The 22,589-nt window shown below is 40.8% G+C and overlaps 1 protein-coding gene across 1 annotated transcript in view; it reads left to right on the forward strand.

Annotated features, from left to right (window-relative positions):
• Tl (toll like receptor) overlaps positions 1-22,589 on the forward strand; it is a 33,597-nt gene that overhangs the window by 5,913 nt on the left and 5,095 nt on the right. The window contains exons 2-6 of the mRNA XM_072298804.1: positions 11,680-11,763; positions 17,008-18,203; positions 19,192-19,501; positions 20,219-20,857; positions 22,422-22,583. Coding sequence (XP_072154905.1) covers positions 17,026-18,203; positions 19,192-19,501; positions 20,219-20,857; positions 22,422-22,583 — 2,289 coding nt within the window. The 5' untranslated portion in view covers positions 11,680-11,763; positions 17,008-17,025. The remainder of the gene's footprint in view (positions 1-11,679; positions 11,764-17,007; positions 18,204-19,191; positions 19,502-20,218; positions 20,858-22,421; positions 22,584-22,589) is intronic.

Raw genomic sequence — 22,589 nt, forward strand, 5'->3', positions numbered from 1 at the left:
TAACAGCTTTTGTACCACTTCAAGTAACTGACAATTAGTATCCGATACGATTGCTTTGACGTCATCAATAGTCAAATTTAAGCTTAAGTTAGTGAAAATTAACCTGATTTAAGGAAAGTTTATGGGGGAAAAACAAATATGAATCATCCACAGAACGGAAAAACAATTATGTGGAATGCAATCGATTATATCAAGCAGACGTAAATAGATCAAATGAAAAGTCTCCGCTAAACGATCAACATCGCTGGAAAACCCGAAATCAGGTCTCTGCAAGGCGGAAAAAATCAGAGCGTCAACGGCAAACCCAGCGCTGAGCACGTCGATCCGGGAATCCAACTTGCTTCCCCCGATTCGGGAGGAGTTGTTAGACCTCACCGCGGAAGCTGGAAAAGTGTGCCCAGTGTTTGTTGTCACTCGGGATATAGGTGTCGGGCGCCGAGCATAAGATGAGTAGAGACGACGAAGACCTAGTCGAAAAAAGAGGGGAAAATGAGCTCGTAAACAGGTTTGCTGTGTGGAGGACTTGATCTGTTGCCAATGGACATGGATATGGAAAGTTCCCCACCAAGACGTAAAAATCCGTTGGACGTAGACGTAATCCCCTCTATGCTCTCTGTCACTCCTGCCCCTACCGCAAGGCACTTCATTTGAAGGCCTTCGCAACGTGAAAAAATTACGCCGTCGCCAAATCGGCTCGAATCGCGAAGACGCTCGCCATGGGTCCTAGCGTCGGATCCACCGCGCCAATTCCCTGTTCTTTCGCGATGTTGCCGCCGCGCAAGCGCAACGCCACGAGCAGATGAGGAAATTGAACCGCCGCGCGCCGCCGCACAGTGGATCGAAACAACAGGAGAAGTCGGATATGAAATTTTTGGCTAAAACCGCAAATATTAGTGTTTATTTCGTCACATTTTAAATTTTAAGGGGTGTTTCTGGAAGAAAATTTCACAAGGAATCCAATGGAACCATTTTCAGAGCCTCAAAGTTTTGTATACACGGAGTTATAAGCGTTTAAAGTTTCCAAAGTTTGTCCTTCTTCTCCTATTGACTCACTCCAGTGTGCGCTGCGCCAGCGCCATCACAATAACAAGCCGCAAAACCTGCATTAATGAGTCTACGAGCACATTGGGTCTTATTCAAACTCGTTCCTTAAACAGCTTCTTTCCGCGTTAGGAGGCCCCCTATGGTTTACATTACGATTAAGGGAGGTTTAAGGTGATCATTAACAAAGAATCACCAGTACCCCTGAGCCTAATCTAACTCCATTTTAGTCTTCTCGATATCTTGGAGCAAAGTATTTTGCAAGTTTTCTTGAGAATTTTCTAGTATTGGAAGAAATTCAACATCGTCCGTTTTTACGGAGTTTTTTCTTAGCCTAGCAGCTTGGCCTGGAAATAATTGATGGGCGTTGTCTGATTGCTACTTTCATCTAATCCCTCGCTTGATCCAACAACTTTGCTCTCGCAACTTACTCATCAACATTTGTGGTGAAACCTTTATTGACGATAATTCGAGGATTTGCGGAAAATACAACATACATTCAAATCCATAACAAATAAATGAACATATACTATACAAACTGGGTCCCTTCGGTTTGATTTAAACGGAACATAACTACAAATCATTCAGAATCCGCGCCAACTTAAGTTAACAAAGTTTAAGCACTTTTAGAACTACCATCTCGCTTCTTACATTTACTTTACATGTAAAAATGATGTCAGATGATCTTCTTTTGCAGTCTAAAAGTACATAAACTTATTTGACGTGGACTCTAAAATTTATGAGTATATAGTGAGATTGTATTGGCACATCAAAATATTAGCTCTCCGCGTAAATCAATTATTATGTTCACTCAAAAATCACAATGAGTGCACCAGCAGAGTCCAGAATTTACTCTTGATTTGAGAAGTGTGAGGAAACTTTCCACGTTTCTTTCCACTTTTCCAATTAATATACCGTGTTTACGTGCTTTATGAGGACGATAAAAATACAAAATGATATAATGTAGCGTGTCTCTTCGCCTCGATGAAGGATAAAATGGCGTCATGAATGGGTATCATACCTTGCCCCGGAGACTTAAACGCTCAAAGAGAAAAGGTAACCAGTTAACATTCCCGCCTTATTTGTACGAGAATTCTCAAAACTTTAACAAAATTGTATTCCTTTGCTGACCAAGTTGACGTATTGAAATCGACATTCGTCAAAACATAAGTCGTCAATAGGACTTATCAACCAAAACTAAACCAAGAGTATGAATATGTTCCATGTTATAAACGACTGCCCCGTATGAAAAGCAGCAGGTTACGACATCCAAGAGACAACCCTCACAAGAGCCATGTACATAGGGACACTATGCTTACCGCTACGGCTCAAAGCCCGGATACTGAGGGGTGCAAGTACGTATAGAACAAAATAACCACGACAGTTTCTTCGCGCAGTCAGCGCCATTTTTATTATCAGACCGCCATGGGGTGCGCGGTGCGCTCTGCAACACCCTCCCCCTCTGCCGCTTTGAGCTTCGAACAGCCGTCTGTCGTCGTCTCATTTCTCTATCCCCCAATTAGGGGCCTTGATTGACTTCCGTTGTACATGTTCTCTCCTATTGTTGTTGTTGATTTCTATTTTCGTTCTCTAACGTTAGAGGCCCGCTGCTCGACTAAGACATCGTCGAACCGTGTTTTTTGTTGTGTTGTCAACAGTCACGATATCAGGTTTAGAATTTCTAAAAAAAAACCGCGGTCTTGTTTTCATCAGATTTTTGAAAAAGGCAGAAGAACAATTGGGGGAAAAGAATACACCGGAAATAGCGATGGTATAAACTTCGGAGAAATAGCAAACTGCGGCATTTCGAGAGATTGCCAAAAGGAACCATGTGTAAATTAATGATTGCGTATAATTCTCAGTTCCCTTTGGTTTAAGTCATTTGTGCATAGTTCCACTTTGACATAAAGAACTCCAGTATAGCCTAAAGTTTTGAAATAAACGTACAAGAGGAGAAAAAAGCTCAACAGATTTTACGATGATTTAGGGAAAAGTACTCTGTATTTGCTATCTTTGTTCCTTACACAAATTTTGTGTTTTTCCATTCATCACTAGTGGTATGGAAAATGCTGGTGATCGGCAACTGTCTGCATGACATGTACTCATTGATAATATTTCACGCTAAAATCATCACGACTCCTATTCGATGTACATTATTTCATTTTTATTGAAGCAAAATTCGATGTACATTATTTCATTTTTATTGAAGCAATGGAGAGTTTGCTCAAAAAATTGCATTGCTTCATGGAAGCTCTTAATAAGATGTGCTTACGGCATTTTTGTTCCAATTTTTTTCTACCTTGGGAAAAATAGATTTTAAAGTGAAAAACTTTACCGCCTTAAGACATCATAAGGCAGCATTTCCAATTTAAACACATGATTTCTACAGATTAGGCATATCTCCCAATAATTTTCCAATTTTGGAAACCGAGGATATCCTCAAATTTCTTGCATTTAATATTTTCCAATCATAAGTAGAATTCATTAAATTTCAGTCGTCTAAAACATCTCCATAGACTTAGAAAACACCCTGAAAGTGAAAGCTGTGGAAAGGAAATTCAAAGAGCAGATGGCAAGGGAGGTGGAAGGTCAGAAAGGGGTACGGGGCGAGGGTGGAGGTATCGGCCTCGAAAACCCTGTCGTTCAAGCGCGGCAGCGCGACCGTGTGAAAATCACCATTTTGAAGGTGCGACTCGAAATTCGGAGAGATTATCTGTCCGTAATCTTCCCGATCCGAGCGGAGCTCCAGGTACTCTCGCTCTTGTTACGTGGGAAAAAATTGGAACTTTATGATCGCTGCGGAGAAGGAAACGAGGAGTCAGGTAAGAGCTTTGGTACGACGGGTATCGGCCTATCGCCGTGGCACCCATTCCGATTCTATCAGTCGTAAAAGTGAATGGAACACAACTCTACGATCGGGCATTAAAATCATTTGCCTCGCACGAGGTACGGAAATAGGAACCTAGTTTCGTTGCGAATACTCGGCCGCGATCCATAAAGCAATTCCATTGAATTTTTATTTTGTCTTAGAGGCCGTCCCTTAATTGCGTAACATACTTTTTCGGCATTTTCGCCCTCCCCCTCCTCCCGCTTGTAACGCTTTTGAGACGAAGGCCCCTATCCTTTAACGCACGTGAAATTTTTTGTCGGCCTCCTGTAGTGTAGTGGTTGTAGCGCTAGCTCTATGATCGGGAGGTCCCAGATTCGATTCTCGGCTAGGCGACCCGAGTTTGATGGTCTCAAACAATGGTTGCCCGGGACTGGTTGTTCAGTAGGGACGGAGGGGGACGGGGCTAAAAGCGCAGGATTATCCCTTGTGGTATAACTAAAGTAGTATTAATTAAAAAAAAAAAAAAAATTGGCGCAACGCTCTCCCCGCCCCCTCCCTCTAGAGCGTTACGTAATTTAGGGATGGCCCCTTGATGCGTTTCAACCCTTGGTGGACCTCGCATCGTTTTTCGTGAAAAGATAAGATTTACTTGTTCTTTTGTAACTTTTTAAGAATTTGTGTAATCCGATAAAACAATAATCTCAGTCATCTTTATATGCAACTTCAGAGAGAAGGAGAGGAGTTTGAATAGCGATATCTGTGCATGGAATTTTGGAAACAAATCAGAACCTTTTCCAGACTTCCTCCTAATTATTGGATCAATTTTCGTTTGTTAAACAAAATTTTCATTGGTATTGAACGATCATCAATGATTCCAGTTTATATGTTTGTCAGGTTTTGGAAAAAGAATAAGGAGAAAAATCCTTTCGATTACAGTACTTGTCTTTGAAAAAAATAAGTGTAAAGATCATGTATTAATTTTTGAAGTTTCATAACACACAGCAACCATGCTGCTTTGCTAATGTGTGAGCGTACATGCGTTAGTGAATTCTCTTCGATAAAACCATTATTTTCGTGGGAAGTTATGTAAATATTTTTTCTCAAAATGTTTAGAAACACATATATTAAATTGCGAGTCATTACATTCTCTTAAAAATTCAAAGGGGAGACCCACACGTTTTGCAAAATCTTAATATTATATCTGCAGAAAATCGAATAAAACCAAGCGCTTTTCAGTATTTTTCTCTTGTATTGTTTTTTGGAGTGGCTTCATAGCAAAGGTAGGATGAGGCCACGCACTCCCTCTCAATGGCAAATAATATCGTTGCTCATTTGAGATTATTAAAAATTTAACTTAATCCAAAAGAAGCAGAAAACAAGTTAGCAAAACTGGAGGGTTTAAAAATGTCTCAAAGCTCAAATTTTGAAAAAGAAGGACTAGATTTTCAACGGCAATCATGAGTGCTGAAGAATGCGCAGGAATTTTGGGTTTTCTACAGGCGCAAGCGTTTCCCCAGCCGCGGCAAAGATAAAGTAGACGCCCAGGAGTGGCATGACAGGGGAACAGGGAGCACCCATTCAGTAATTCTGGTGCATTCCAAGGACATCGCGGAGATGATCCCTTGAGATCCTTTCGGATGAGCAAACCTCCGTTCTCATGCACCGCTGGTCCTTTATTCCTTTCGCTATTATTGTCCAGAGTGAGGAATTTCGGCTTATTCACTTCGCATCCTTCCCAACGTTGAGAAATTATTCTCATGTTCGGCCATGTGCTCAAATTAGTCTTCTCGAAATGCTGGAAACTTAGTTCTAGTTAAGATGAATCTGCAGTGGAAGTGAAAAGTCTTTGAGATGTTGAGTAAATTCTGCTGGAAAATTGAAAAAAAAAAACGTATCCGCAGTCAGAGTCCTCCTTGGCAGGGAGCGAACATTGTCGTGCTAAGGAAGAACGCCGTTTGAGCATTCGAGAGTTGCCAAATTTCCTTCGATAAAATGTTTATTTTTTGAGTAAAGATATGAATATTTTTCCTTGAAATTTTCAGGAACTTCCTGTGAAATTGCGAACAATATTATCTGAAAAATTGGAAGGAAAATATTTATAAGTTTACCAGGAAATTCGGGTTTCAATCAAAGGACACTTGGCAACGTCTGAAGGTTCATACGGCCTTCTTCCTTAGCACGGCAGAACACGCCCAGAGCACATTTCAGCTATATCTATGCCCAAAGAATCTCTTATAGTAAATAAGCACAACTTAAAGCCAAAAGTATTTGAATGCAAAAAATTGCGAAATATCGCATTGGATTACTCTTATTGAACAGGGAATTTTTACGTATTTTCGTTTGTGAATTTTGATTTCCAAAGGAGACTTTGGAGATTATTCAAATAGCAGAAACTGCACTTATGCGCCTTGTTCTCGAAGCCCCTATATTCTACTTATCCTACACTGAAAGAAAAAAAAAACACATTGGATCTTGAGTCCAGACTCTTGAAAACATTGACAAGAAAAAGGACTCTTGATTCAATCAAATTTAAGCTTAAATCAAAAGGAAATCTGCTCAAATTAAGAGGCTTGGTTCCTGATCTATGCTTAAATCTGATTGAATCAAGAGTATTTTTTCCTGTCGATGTTTTTAAGAGTCTGGACTCTAGATCCAATGTGTGTGTGTGTGTGTTTTTTTTTTTTTTTTTCCAGTGTATCAATTTTGGCCGTAGGAAAAGTCACAATTGAATAGAAAGTGATTTGCGAGGGTCTGAGGATCCACTTGGGAAGGGACGAGGATTGAAAATCCCAGACCTCAAAGATCATCACTCCACTTCCCACTTGACACTGGCTACACCCGTGAGAACTCACACGATCAAATCTCGAACTCGGGCACGTGTCGCGTCGCGCGGCGAGGACAAGGGTCGAATCGCCAATGCGTGGAGGGCGTCGCGACGCTTTCGGCGGTGCCTGGGGACAGGTGGCGTCCCTGCGGCAAGTGCACGAGAGAGCAGAAACAGGTTCAGCGGGACAAGTGCGCGGGCCGGGGCGCGTGCGCTGAAGAGGGGAAGGGCGGGGCGGCGACCGCGTGAGAAAAGAGGGCCCGCAACGGATCGGAAGGGAAAAACCGTTGACGACCGTTTTTCGAGTTCTCACGGGCCGCGGATCGTTCCCACGGGACCGGCGACGGCTTTTCCAACGGACTAACCGCCCCGCGCCGCGCAGCGTGAATCATGGGAACCGCCGGACCAGATCCTCCGTTTATTCGACACTTGTACGCATTTATGCAAAAGAGTTCATTATTTTCGGTGCTCCCATTCCATGGGCGGAAAAAGTTCCGGGACTCGGAACTTTTTTGTACCTATCTCTTCCACTTTATGACGGTAAAAAGTTCTGGGATTATTTTTAGAATTTTTCAAAAGTTCCGGAAAATGCAATAGATTCGAAACGTTTTGGGAATTTTAAAAGTTCCGGGAAAAATTCAGGGAAATCCCAAAAGTTCTGAAATTTGGTGATAGTTCCGGGAAATGGGAGCACTGATTATTTTGTAGATTTAAGGAGGATCCTTGGCTTTGGCACAATAGATCATGCTCGATAGTGGTTCGATGTATCGTTTGATTCAAAATAATAAAACATAACCAAGAATTTTCGGGAATAAAACCGGCAATGCTGATAATGAGAAAATTCCTAACCATTTCACTCTTCATTGTCATTTTGTACTGTTTTGTACTCATAAGAATCAAAAATCTCTTACAGAAAACCCGTCCCCTCAGATTATTTTACCTCCACTTACTTTGCCAGATGAATGACACTTTTTCTTCTCTAGTGCGGGGGCATACGTGATCCCGTGTGCAGATTTGTGAAGGCATATTGCGTGATACATCAATCTCTTCGTTTTGATGTCTAGAAAAAGAAAATCGATGATGGCCATCTCAAATTTCATACAAACCCCCCCAAAATCAAGATGGCGGCCAAAATGGCGGTTTTGGGGTAAAAAAATTTAAAGTTTGCAAATACGTCGTGTCGGGTATCGATTCTTATGTATTTTTGATCGTAGAGTCCGAATTTTTAGTCAAAAGTTAGCTCAAAGGTCATTTTCAGGCCAAAATCCAAGATGGCGTCCAAAAATACCTCTTACGGGTGATAATTTGCCTATTCGGGTCTACATGCATTGTGAGGTATCAATTATTAGGTTTTCAGGGTTGTAGAGTCCGAAAATGAGGTCCATTTTCCGCTGCGGCTCTCAAGAAGCCCTAAAATCAAAGATGGCGCCCAAAATGGCCGCCGGTCTTACAGATGAAACTCCCATTTAGCGCAGCTGGAACAAAAAATACGTTCAAAATTATGTTTCTTGGGTCAAGAAGTTCGAATAAGAGATCAAATGTTTACTCCCACCAAAAATTAAGCCTCCGAATCGAAAATCGCTGCCGACATTGTTGCCAGTTAAAGGCGCAGACCGGTAAATGACTGATATTAAGAGATTTGCCGAAGGAGGGGTTTCGATAAGGGCCGTTGTTGGGCCCATACCCTGAAATTCTTCAATTTCACGATTGTTTGCTCATTTAAAGTCTAAAGTTTGCGGAATGTATCATGATTTGGTCATTTCCGGTCTATTTAGGGGTCTAATACCGGCCTAAACATGAGACTAAAGGCCGATTTTGGCGAAAAATGCGGGTTTTTTACATTCGACGTGACGCTGTTTCTTAACGATCCCATCATCGGAGGAGATTGTTGTCCTTCAAGTACGTTCATTAAGGATGTAAGATAGTCACTTTGCCCAATTTTCGTTGATGGCAAACCTTGCGCTCAGAGTTAAAACGATCTTCTTAGAATTTTCTTGTTTTTCATCATTATTAAAAATGGCATATAAAGGGCGACTCATCTTAAACCAGAAATAGATTCATTGGTGGAAAATGTACGCAGCTGGTCATAACTGTCCTCCAAAAAATTAATGGATTAAAGCCTCCCCCCCCCCCCCCCAAAAAAAAGGAAAACCTGTGTTGCCATATTTTATTGCCTAACATCACAGAAAACCGCGTGATTATTTCAGTATTTGGAGGCTGTTCTTCGTAGAGCACACTTAGCAAAGCTCAAAACCCTTGATTTTTCATACGTTACGATCGCATGATTAATGATTATATAAATGCAATGGAGATGTTGCATGTGTGAGGAATTTGCAATTTGACTATGGATTCTTTTGTAGAAGTTCGCGAGAAACTCGACGGTGCCAATGGCTTTCTCTGAAATCAACTTCCAAGCTCAAAAAAAGCTCTTAAGTTGAGACCAAAATGGAGGGGATATCCCGCGCTATCCTGAGAGTCCACCTGTACATCAAGACAAACTCTCCATGCAAAGATAGGGAGCAAATACATTAGCAAGGTTGCTGTGTTTTCTGTTGTGGAGTCCCCAAATAAAGTGGTAGCCCTGTGAATGTACTTGCCCTGACAATCCCTGCCCCCCGCCATTCTTATTGCCTGCGATCGATCAGAATTCTGCTTCCTAAAAATAATTTGAAACCCTGGTTTCCATCACTTCTGCCCAGCCACCGAACAGCTTCCTCATCAGTTGCTTCTTCATCAGGTTCCCTGTCTCCTGCATCAAACATCTTGTTTGGAGCTGCCATGTCATAATTTTAGAGAAATGACGCATGCATGTTAATCTAGAAAACGCTTACTTTTTCTGGCTCAGACTTATGTCTGTAATGAGTGAGGCACCAAATGAGAGATGCAATATGAGCTCAGCAGTTGACGACTCTATCGCCCACTTTGCACAGGTAATACCACCCGGATAAGAACATGTTCTATGTCGTTTTGCCTTTCAACCAATATTACACATTTTATTGCAATGAATTTTTAGTTTTGGATAAGGCTAACATTCTCAGCGCGATGATAGTAGAATTCTCATTTCCGTTTCAATGTTGCATTTTTCTCGATTTTTACCGATGATATGTAGGAATGCCGCGCCACGATAAGAGTCTCTATAGATACATACATGTAATAAACAAAATAATGATGGATTATTGCATTTATATAATCAATAATCGTAACGTATGAAAAATCAAGGGTTTTGAGCTTTGCTAAGTGTGCTCTACGAAGAACAGCCTCCAAATACTGAAATAATCACGCGGTTTTCTGTGATGTTAGGCAATAAAATATGGCAACACAGGTTTTCCTTTTTTTTTTGGGGGGGGGGGAGGCTTTAATCCATTAATTTTTTGGAGGACAGTTATGACCAGCTGCGTACATTTTCCACCAATGAATCTATTTCTGGTTTAAGATGAGTCGCCCTTTATATGCCATTTTTAATAATGATGAAAAACAAGAAAATTCTAAGAAGATCGTTTTAACTCTGAGCGCAAGGTTTGCCATCAACGAAAATTGGGCAAAGTGACTATCTTACATCCTTAATGAACGTACTTGAAGGACAACAATCTCCTCCGATGATGGGATCGTTAAGAAACAGCGTCACGTCGAATGTAAAAAACCCGCATTTTTCGCCAAAATCGGCCTTTAGTCTCATGTTTAGGCCGGTATTAGACCCCTAAATAGACCGGAAATGACCAAATCATGATACATTCCGCAAACTTTAGACTTTAAATGAGCAAACAATCGTGAAATTGAAGAATTTCAGGGTATGGGCTCAACAACGGCCCTTATCGAAACCCCTCCTTCGGCAAATCTCTTAATATCAGTCATTTACCGGTCTGCGCCTTTAACTGGCAACAATGTCGGCAGCGATTTTCGATTCGGAGGCTTAATTTTTGGTGGGAGTAAACATTTGATCTCTTATTCGAACTTCTTGACCCAAGAAACATAATTTTGAACGTATTTTTTGTTCCAGCTGCGCTAAATGGGAGTTTCATCTGTAAGACCGGCGGCCATTTTGGGCGCCATCTTTGATTTTAGGGCTTCTTGAGAGCCGCAGCGGAAAATGGACCTCATTTTCGGACTCTACAACCCTGAAAACCTAATAATTGATACCTCACAATGCATGTAGACCCGAATAGGCAAATTATCACCCGTAAGAGGTATTTTTGGACGCCATCTTGGATTTTGGCCTGAAAATGACCTTTGAGCTAACTTTTGACTAAAAATTCGGACTCTACGATCAAAAATACATAAGAATCGATACCCGACACGACGTATTTGCAAACTTTAAATTTTTTTACCCCAAAACCGCCATTTTGGCCGCCATCTTGATTTTGGGGGGGTTTGTATGAAATTTGAGATGGCCATCATCGATTTTCTTTTTCTAGACATCAAAACGAAGAGATTGACGTATCACACAATATGCCTTCACAAACCTGCACACGGGACATATGTTTTGTTACGTATGCCCCCGCACTACTCCTTAAATGAGTCAAAAATATTAGCTCCAAAGCGCAGGCCGCTGTAAAGCTGAAATTATGTGGACTAAACTCCAAAGTCTGCGCACTGTTTGATTCTGTCTGTAATCTCGACCGGATGCAAACTCGCAATCATGGCACCGGCTGTGCATGAAATCTGCCGCTAGTTAATCAATAGATCACACCAAGGACGACTAGTCCAGTGTCGTTGCGTATTTCAATATCTCCTCTCAATGAACACTCCAGAATATTGAAGTAGACAGCAGTCCCCCAAATTAACGGATGAATATCTACTTCCGAATATTTGAACTTCGAAGTAATGTGCCTACCTCTAATTTGCAACGCTTCGATTCGATTAGAGGTCACTTTGATAAATTGATTCATTCACGATACTGAGACGATGACTCAGTATTATTTTAAGCACGAAAAAGAAATTTGTGACGAAATATTAACGATTGTTTTATATTTTCCTGTTCTGATAGGAGCTGGCAAACGATTATTGGATTGGACGGAGATAACGTACCATCATAAGCGCAGATGCACGGCTGGATTCGAAGCACGTGAAGGTGAGATATTCCAAATAAACTTTATTTGAAGGGCACACAAGAAAAAAGGTGGATGTTCGTCGTCATATTCCCACGACTGCGAGACTTTGTATTTGTTTACTGAAAAAAAAAAAATAATACCTATACTGTTTTAGCATCTACGAAGTCAATAATGTGTGTGCTGGTGATCTCAAGATGTTGCCTTTACTGCCCCCGCAGTTAACTTTACATCCTTGTGAATGCAAATTCAATTGCATGGGCAATCAAGGCAGCATCTTAGAATCACCAGACATATTTTTGACATCCTAGGTGCAAAAACAGCATACCATTTTTTTCAGTGTTAATTTCTGAGGACTTCAACTGATCACAGCATCTTTTTCCCCTTGATTATATATTTCATGATATTGAAGACTTTTTTGAGTTTTGAGGGCAGTTTGCGTAATACGTATGCGCGTCCTACAGCAACCTGTGGAACATACTCGTAAAAACACGGCGATCCACTGGTTCTTTTCGCCTTGTGCAGCGTGCCTCTCAAGTATCATGCTTAATAGTGAAATACTCCATGCAAGCGCGAAGTATCATATACTTAGGGGGCACGCTTCCAAGTTGCCACGCGACCCAACCCCCAAAAGGCGGCTTCCGCCTTCTGGGATAAGCGGTGGTTTCAAATAGCAGCGATAACTCTTTTTTGCAAGAGAAAAGCAAGAAAGTATGGTTTGGTATGAGAAATTTGCTTAAGTTTTCTTCAGAATATTGAGCCCGAGAGATAGCCGCGGCTGCGTCTATACTATCCTAACTTTAACTTACGTTTTTACACCAAACGTGACATATTCGCCTAAAAAAGTGCTCGCTACATTTACCACGCATCATTGGTCAGGTTAGTGGTGGTTGATGCGGTTTAATGAACCTGCAGCGCTAACAGCAACTCGGAATGACTTTCTCTTTCGCGGACCACGCAACTATGCCCTCGCCGCCGCCGCCGCCGAACACCCCCCCCCCCCCACCCCCCACGCACCGGTTACCATTCTAGATTGGCGGAGTGAACCGAAGGCTACATGAACATCGGAGACTGATTTAATAACTTCGTCATTCGATGCGTATCTTTGTTCGAGTGTTCGATGGTTGTAATAAACAAATACACAATGGGGTGTGTTCTGCCGTGCTAAGGAAAAACGCCGTATGAGCCTTCAGGCGTTGCCAAATTTCCTTGGGTAAATCACTAATTTTCAGGAGAATTTGTGAACATTTTTTCTCCAATTTCTCAGATACTTTTGTTTGTAATTTGATCTAAAGTGTCTGAAAATTGCAAGAAAAAAATATCCATAACTTTCCTCAAAAATAAGCACTTTATCGAAGGAAATTTGGCAACTCCCGAGTGTTCATACGGGGTTCTTCCTTAGCACGGCAGTGTTGCCCGTAAGTGACATAGCCTTGTGAATAGATTTGTTAGGAGTAAAATTGCATCGAAATTACGGTAGCCACGTCAAGAAAGTCTGAAATCCACCTCTAGGGCACGAGTAGTTTGGATGACGTTTTTCCCAAATACCCCGTGACTGGAAGCAGTTTTCAGTAACCGTCTCTATATGGAAACAATAAACGGCAACTTGCAGCAACTACCGGGAACTTGCTAACGCAAAATGTCAATTGGACATATTTCTACGAGACATAGCTACGTGCGGGTGGGAAAGATGGGTTGTGCTCGTGGCGAGGTGGATAAGAAGCAATGTAAAAGTGGGTGTGATTCCTTTTGGTGAAATGAAAAAGCGGGACTTTAAATTCAGCGAACAGAACTATGTGCAAAATGTAAGCGGGTCTCATGAGCCGTGAGCATGTTGCAAGAGCGTTGTGGACACGGCTCATGAGTTGAAACGGAGGAAGTCCGACGACGAGGACGGTTCCTTTCCCGCTGACGTCACTGGCGCTTTATAATTGCCATGCATCTTACCGCCCGAGATCTAACGAGCACACCCAATCTTTCCAATCCGCTCATAGTTCTGTTTGGTAGATACACGTCAAATTATAAAGAAGAAAGTCAACAGAACCTAAGGATCGACGGAATGCCACTCAAAGCATGGATCACCGTCAAAAATGACGCTTCGCTTGTAAACAAAACAAATGAACAACAACGAATCGGCAACCATTGAGGCCACCTGAAGTTCCCGTTCGCTCGATTCCGTTGACTAGAAAAATGCTCCCAGACGCGGGAAATTTGAAGAAGCTTGTTTCAAACTACGCAATTTGCGCACGGAGCAATGTCTTTCAGACTTTTTTAGGAATTTTTTTTAGACATTGTGATTCTCTTTCATTTTTATCCCTTAAAAGTTCACTCACACGACTGTATCACTTACGTGCAACAGACCCGTTTAAGCTCATCGTATTTTCGCTGCGGTGGCCAAATCGTCGCTCTTGTGATCAAGGGGCGTAACTTCAGTTTTGCATGAGCCTTGGTAAACATGGAGTCATATGGAAGTTTTGGTCCATCTAAAAACATAGTCAAGCCCTTGCTTCAGAGGAACGACGAAATGCGTCGAAATACATTATCCTGCACAGTCGAAATCTCTCGTGTTTAAGGGGCTCATAAATTGATTTATGATTTATTAACGACAAAATCGTAATGAACAAACAGAATGGGCACTCAGCTCAGGATCTGACCTTGAGGCAATATGCCATTGTTTACTCTGGAACCATCTGACATCGATGTATCGATAATTCGGATATTGCAAGTACGACGTAGCAATTAAATCAGTCCGTGGTTCGCAATAAGACTTAGCACTGGGCAGGCAGGCCATTATGGTACTAAATTCAACTCCACCCGGGGAGAGGGGAGGGCTATCTCAAGTCAGAATTTGGAAACGAAATCCTTCATTTTTGATTACTGAAGGGTTTGCTACGATGAGTGTGCAAACATAAAAAAGTAACATCATTCTTGTGAAAGTGACGTTAAAACTACGTTACTCAAGATCCCGTTTTCCGCGATTAGGCACGTTTTATACCTCCGTCTGGGTAGACTTTAATCACGCTCCGACAGACTTATATGTTTGGAGTCTTCTAAAATCGTATAGCATGAAGATTATTTAACACTGTTTATTTTCCCTCATTCCATACATTTTCCGATGACTCCAAACGTACCTCTAACGGCGCATAACTTCGTGTCGGAAAACGCAAACTTTAATCAGTGCCTCAACCGTGCAAGACAAAGATTTTGGAATTACTTCAAACTTGAACGTCAGCTGGATAGACGGACATTTTTGTAAAGAGGGAAAGGGGTCTATACGCAGCAATTTCTAATGGGGTGGGGGTCCTAAGGTCAAATATTTTTAAAAATCATGAATGATGAATTTTTTTTTGGGAGGGGGGAGGGGAGAAATGTTCCAGCCACGGGGTCTGCCTTCCCCCTAACTACATTACTGTTCAACTTGGGAAAACGGTGTGAAATTGTTCATGTTTTCCCCCTTATCTCCCTCCCTCCCTACCTCATACAATTGGTTTTTTTTTTTTTTTTTTTTTGCACACTTATCCAATAAAAAAAACTTCCTAACCTAACGTGGACAGTAAAATTTCCCGTTTCAAAATTCTGGACTTTAAAAATGATTTTTGCCACCGAGAGTTGAATTTGGTTCCATACTACCGTGCCGAGGAAAAATGCCGTATGAAAATTCGAGAGTTGCCAAATTTCCTCCGATAAAATATGTATTTCTGAGGAATATAATGCGTATTTTCCCTTGAAATTTTCAGATCATGTAGATTAAACTGCGTATAAAACTGTCCGAAAATTTGGAGGAAAAATATTCACATAATTTCTTAAAAATCCGTATTTTACTTGAAGAAATTTGGCAACGCCTGAAGGTTGATACGACGTTTTTCCTCAGCACGGCAGTGTAGTGCCACTGATCGCGAGTGGCGACCGCGAGAGCACTGCTCGCGGAGCGCGCGGCTCGAGGAGGGCACGTCTGGCCAGATCCGGGTATTCCGGGTTACGACATCTCGGCTCACCAGTCAGATTCGCCTCAACCACATAATTTCCACCGTGCAGACGGGGCTTAAGACGCCACGTTTACCATCCGGCAACAGTGCATTGACGAGTTTATTCAAATTTGACCGCGTAGCCGTCCGACGGCAGCCGGCGTTGGCGTTCGAGTTAGGACGAAAACATTCGTATAATATACAGTGTGATCCAAAAAATTCGCACCCTGATATCTTTTACCCCTGATTTAAGAGGAGCGTAACCGATACACAAGGCACGTTTCGAGAAGATATGAAAAAAACTTGATTTTTTTGACAATTTTTCATATTTCTGTCCGAAAAATTGAATCAATGTCCTGCTTACCATCTGCAATTAGACCACTGCCACACAAGCAGGGTTGGAAAAATTGCGGGCAAAAAATAAAAATTGCCGAAATTTTTGTAGATACGTCCTTGTTCCATAAGACCGAATGGATCTTATCAGTATTAAGACAGTCAAATAGCATGCAATTTTTAAATAGCAGTATTGAAAACCATAATTTGTGCCCTCACTCATGGTTTTCTTATGAAGAAGCACCCTGCAATGAAATACTAACCAAGATCACTGGAAAAAAACACATCGGATCTAGAGTCCAGACTCTTGAAAACATTGACAAGAAAAAATACTCTTGATTCAATCAGATTTAAGCTTAAATCAAAAGGAAATCCGCTCAAATTGAGAGGCTTGGTTCTTGATTTAAGCAAAAATCCGATTGAATCAAGAGTATTTTTTCTTGTCGATGTTTTTAAGAGTCTGGACTCTAGATCCAATGTGGTTTTTTTTTCCAGTGATGTTTAACATCGATGCTTAAATTCAAACATCCCGCTCATGAAAAAACAGAAGTCCACGGGAGGAAAATTGCGCTCTAATCGGTGCCAGAACAGTTTTTGTGGTATGAAAATATGACAAATTCAATTTCGGTGCTTCGGCTCAGCTTCTGCTCGTTTTTAACTCTTACAAATAAAACAACGTGGGGGAAGGAACATTACCTCTTGAGGAGCCAAATGAAACCGTTGTAGTTCGCGATTTTACTCAAGTAGCTCTTGATTTTCTTGTGAGCGGGAAATTCAAATTGTTTACAACCCATGCTAAATAAAAATGTTAATACCTTGGTTAAGAGTTGATTTCAGTATTTTTTGTCGTGCGAATCGTAACATTTTGAAGTAGAAACATGTATCAGAATGCTTAAATTTGTATTTCGTTCAGTGGTTCAGGCTCATTGATGCTTAATCTAACTTATGGCTTTTTTTTCTTCTTTTCAGATAATCTTTGAAGTCAAAATGGTGCTCTTCGCAATTCTCTTACTTTTTGCGGCTGCAGTTAGGAGTCAAACCCAGTCATGCGAGGGGAGCTCCGATTGTATTTGTATACCACAACCAAGTTCGTACCAAGTGGCATGCCCAAAATCCCCCTACTCGGACTCAATGTTCACAGCAGACTATCAGCGGAACAACAGTTTTCAGATTCAGTGCAAAAATTCCGGTGATATTGATTTCAATTTGATGAAAGGCTTAAACATCGGCCCCATCAAATTTTTCGGACTGAAATTTTGTCCCTTGCCAAACATCACATTCAAAGAACTGATGGCATCCATGCAGATAACCCAGGCCTCCAAGATTGATTTCAAGTCTTATTCTGACTTGGATGATACCCTAAATCCTGACCTATTTGAGGGTTTAGAAACAGTCACACAACTTTCTCTGAATAACAATGGCCTTACCAAACTGCCAGATAACTTATTCGACAGCATGCCTGGACTTACATCCATTTCATTATGGAATAATCGCTTGAAGACCCTTCCTAGATTCATTTTTAGCCGAACACCTTATCTACAGGTTTTAGAGCTGGGACAAAATCAATTGATCAATCTGGAGCCAGGAGTGTTTAAGAATTTATCGCACATACGATTATTGAATTTATGGAGCAATCAGCTGATAAACTTGTCAAGAGCTGTCTTCGCCGATGTACCTAATTTAGAAAATCTAGATCTTGCTTCCAATGGTTTAAAAACTTTACCACCAGATATATTCGCCGACTTAACGAAGTTATCAGCTTTGAATCTAAACCACAATGAATTCACCAATCTACCATATGGATTATTTTACGGCACGCCATCCCTAGAAAGACTGCGACTGAATTTTAATAGAAAAACACTTAAAACTCTGCCAGATTTTTTTCTCGCTAATTTGACTCTCCTGAGTGAAGCAACCATGACTCAGTGTAATATTTCATCTATACCGCGTAATCTATTTTGGAACTCCAAGAACATCCTACATGTTTCCTTCGAGGGAAATCAGCTGAAACACCTCCCGGAAGATTTGTTCCGAGATTCCAAGGAACTGCTGACAGTCGATTTCAGTAAAAACAAAATAGAAAGCCTGCCGGATTTTCTTTTTGAATCGACCCCCAAGATAAAGGATATCAAACTTTCTCACAATAATCTACACACAATTTCAAGGTGAGTACTTGAGGCCATCACTGAATATTTTGCGCATTTTCTATTTTATTACGTAAAAGAATAATTCCAAAGAAAAAGAAATAAGTATGTACGAGTAATTTTTGTGATCCTTACAAATTCTTATGGACAATTTTTAAATTAACACTAATTATCATGGCCAAAAGTAGATGTCCTCTCATTTCTTGCACCGAAAAAGTTGTGTAGTACACCAATGTGTATTTAAAAAGTTTTAAGGAAGAACTACGTCATAGGAATTTCTGTTATGCATTGTGAGAATGCTGTAGAGCTTGATAGAATGTGTCCCTTGAAACACAAAAAACGTCATTGTGTATAAGCTGCAAAATTCTAACATATCGACGGTGTAAGTCGGCAATCACATAACTCGGTTTGCGACGTCGCAGACTTCCTGTCATACTTACTTTATTTTTTATAAACGGAAAACTACCCAACGGCAATTCTTTAAAACTCCCGAGAGTTTTCTTCTTCGTGCGAAGACAATTCTGCAAAAACTTCAAGGAATCATGTCAATTTTTTCTCTTTTAAAAAAATAACATACAGGCGGAGATTTTCAGACACAGAAAACGAGGTATGCATGTGATTGCCGACTTACACCGTCGATATTTAGACGTGCAATACTCATGACATTATTTTCTCCCCAACAGAAATACAAACCCTCTTACATGCGATGAACCTAATATTGCCACCAAAATTCTGAAACTCTTCACCTCTCTTAATTTAAAAATCTAAATTTTCGTTCATACTCCTATTTTCAAAATTACCTGTAAAGACGTTAATAGCCTGAGTCGCTGAATATCTCAAAATTATAATAACTAACTACTTTCTCCCTATCAATGCCTCCTGTATTTAAGTATGATACCCTGCCAATATCGCCTCTCTGATTCCTGTATTTTTTTGCTAACTTTAGTGTAGTTCTGCGCCTGTCTTTCATATTGTAGGAAGAAATTTTAATCATAAATAATTCTTTCAGGTTAACTTTCCGAGGATTGTCACTTCTGAACACTCTCGATTTGGAATGGAACAGATTGAGCAGCATCGATGGAGACGCGTTCATTGACTTGGGATCGCTTACTAGAATTCAGCTATCCAACAATAAGCTGGCTTTTATGGATAAATTGTACGAAATTTTCGGCCCGACTTCTTCTCCACTACAATACTGCAAAAAACTTGAGATCATTCTGTTGGCAAATAACTCCATAGAAACTATTTTCCAAGACTGGCAGCTCCTAACAACTCTGCGCATTCTTGACCTCAGTCGCAACAAAATAAAGAATATCAGTGTAAGTAAATATCCTGACTCTAATACCTGTGTATTTATTTTAAAACCTGATTTGGGCAATGATATTTTTTGAAAAAAAGATGAGTGTGGTGATACAAGTTGGGAAATCAGGACTCATACATTGCTGTTCGCCTCTTGGGACAGTACCCTGCATGTGCCAAGTCTACAGACTGAAAGAGTTTTCCACACTTTTTGTGGTTTCTGAGTTAATTTGATGCCATGACCTGATTCAATGCCGCACCCACACCTTTGATTCAGGTACAAGAAGTGTTCAGATTCGCATTTTGCCTCCTCATTCACGTAAGATCAAAAAAACCTCTCCCACCCTGTGACCCACGACAGAAATTACTGCCACTCTTGAAATTATTTCTTCAGTGAATTTTGTTTTTTAAGTGTTTGAAATTGTAATCCTACTTAATTGGAATTCAAGAAATCTGACATGATTTATTCCTAGAATACTGCCTGACCACAAATGTATGACATGTAAATGTTTACTCCCCTTGAATCGCTAATTTTCATTGTTTCCTTTTTTCTAGCGGCAAAAAATTGGGCTAATATAGTTAGTGACCTGTTGATCTAAAAGTTCAGCTTTTCCCCCAAAAAATTCACTTTAATCTGAAAAAATATTAGAAATTAAAAATCTATTTTAACTAGTCTGTTCAGTTGAATCATTTATTTCTTGCTTTAGTCGTAATGAGGTGTTTATCGTTTTTTCCAGAAGGAGGATTTATTATTTGTGTCGAACGATGTGACGGTGAACTTGAATGACAACGAAATCTCAACGGTCAATTTCCGGCATATTGAACAGTTCGCTCTGCTTCAATTAAATAGCAGCACTGGAGTCAACTACAAAAATGAGAAGAAAAGCATCAATGTCAAGATAGGAAACAACCCCATAATATGCGACTGTTTCATTTACGATTTGATTCGCTATTACGAGGGAACACTGACCCCTGAAGTGCGGTTCTTATTCAGCATCGACTTGGGAGAGACACGGTGTGCAGGCCCTAACGGAATGCAACATCTAAAAGTGGCGACATTAAACTCAAAAATTCTCACCTGTTCCTGGGATCAAATCGGTAATATTTCGCATCCATGCCCACAGCACTGTGCTTGCGCATTTAGAGTGCATGACAATGCAATGATTATGGACTGTTCGAACGGAGATTTGGATCGGTTTCCTGACAGTATTCCCTCTGTTAGTGGGTTAATGAAAACAGAATTGAACTTGAGCAACAACAAACTGAGGAAGCTGCCAACGGATGACGTTTTCATCAAGCACAACATCACCAAAATTGATGTATCTTACAATCAAATTGGCAACATCGATCAAATCTTGTTCCCACAAAGTTTACAGGTCAGTGATTAATATTTTTATCTCATCATAAAATGTTGTACCTTAGGGTCCGATTCGGATGGTCTGGCACTAATCAAGCTTCTGCGAAACACGTTCGACGGAACAGATAAGATTCTGAAAAAACTAATTCGAAAAATGACGTGGTTTGAGCCATGATGAAAAGTTCGACCGCCTGGACTGGATTTTAGACGTAGTTTTTTCAGTGTTTCTGATGTTAGCGGTGTTTTAACTTACGTGTCCTCCCTCCAATGCTTGATAACTTGCAACTTGTGCCGGGCAATGTACAACTTGTACCTCATTGCCCGCCGCACAGTGGATCGAGTCAATGGGAGAAGTCGGACAAAATCTGGAAACTTTGAAAGCTTATATTTTCGAAAATATAAAACGAAAAAGTTCAAAAGTGGTTCTATTAGATTCGGGGCCGGATATAGGGGGTAGCCTCATGGGCTGCGACCCATGGCGGCAAATTTAGGGGGCGGCAATTTTTGCAATTTTTTTAAATGTAGGTATTAAGAAAATCGGATTCAGAAAAACAAATACAAACGGGAAAAGGTGACAAAATCTCTCATTTCCTAAGTGTATATCTCTAATTTTGTCGTCTATCTGTGATACAACAGACAGCACCTTTAATTAGTCGAGTTAAGACTAAGAGAGAAACCGAACATGGAATTTGGCCTGGAAAGGCGCGGCGCAGAAAGCAATGATGACGAGAACTTGAGATGAAAAGGAGAAACCCTCGGCGCGGCGGTCTGCATGTAACACGTATTAGCGCCTACAAGACTGCATGAATACTTCACGCATTGCGTCAAAGACAGTGCGGTCGCTGCGGTCAGCAGCGGGCGGCGTGAAACACATAGCGCCTACAAGACTGCAGGAATACTTCACGCATTGCGTCAAACACAGTGCGGTCAGCGCGGCGCGGCGCGACGGCGGAAGTTAAAATTATCAAACCGCATTTATGTTCGTTCTTTCATAATTTTTTCGTTCATTTCTTATAAATGGAAGGCCTTGTCCACACAGAAATAGGTTTATGGAACTTAACTTTCGCGCAAAGCTTAAATCAAGAACCAAGCCTCTTAATTTGAGCGGATTTCCTTTTGATTTTCCAGTGTACGCCACACATCTACCGGGAAGTGCAAGTAATGAATGTGAAAGACATTATTTACTCGCACTTCCGGGTAGATGTGTTGCGTATGCTTGAAATTGATAATGTATCTTAAATGAAAGATTGGTACCTAAAAATATTAAATTCATAGGTTCACCACATCGTTTTTATTTGGCTAGTTTTAACTACCTATTCGTATTCCAGGGTATGTTTGTTGCCTACGTGGTGAAATTGAAGGCGAACCTTAAAAAGAAAATATCTGTCAATAGGTTCATGCATTGTCTTATTTGTCTATTTACTATTCAGACCGCGTGTGCGAAACTATTGACTGATTTTGTCTACGTAAGGTTCGCCTTCAATTTCGCCGCATAGGCAACAAAAATGTAGATGTTTCCTGTATTAAAACTGGCTGCAGTGGCTGCCTGTTGGTTCTGACAAAAAAATTCTGACGTTTTTCAGGTTCTACGCCTGGACCACAACAATTTAAGCAAGGTCTCGGAGCAAACACTCCACCGCTGGGAGCGCCTTGAACTATCTCAAGTGACCTTACACGGGAATCACTGGAAATGCGACTGCGAGGCGGCCCCTCTTTTGAATTTCATACAAGCTCACTACACAAAGGTAAAA

The sequence above is a fragment of the Bemisia tabaci genome, chromosome 1, assembly GCF_918797505.1.
Source record: "Bemisia tabaci chromosome 1, PGI_BMITA_v3".
NCBI lineage: Eukaryota > Metazoa > Arthropoda > Insecta > Hemiptera > Aleyrodidae > Bemisia > Bemisia tabaci.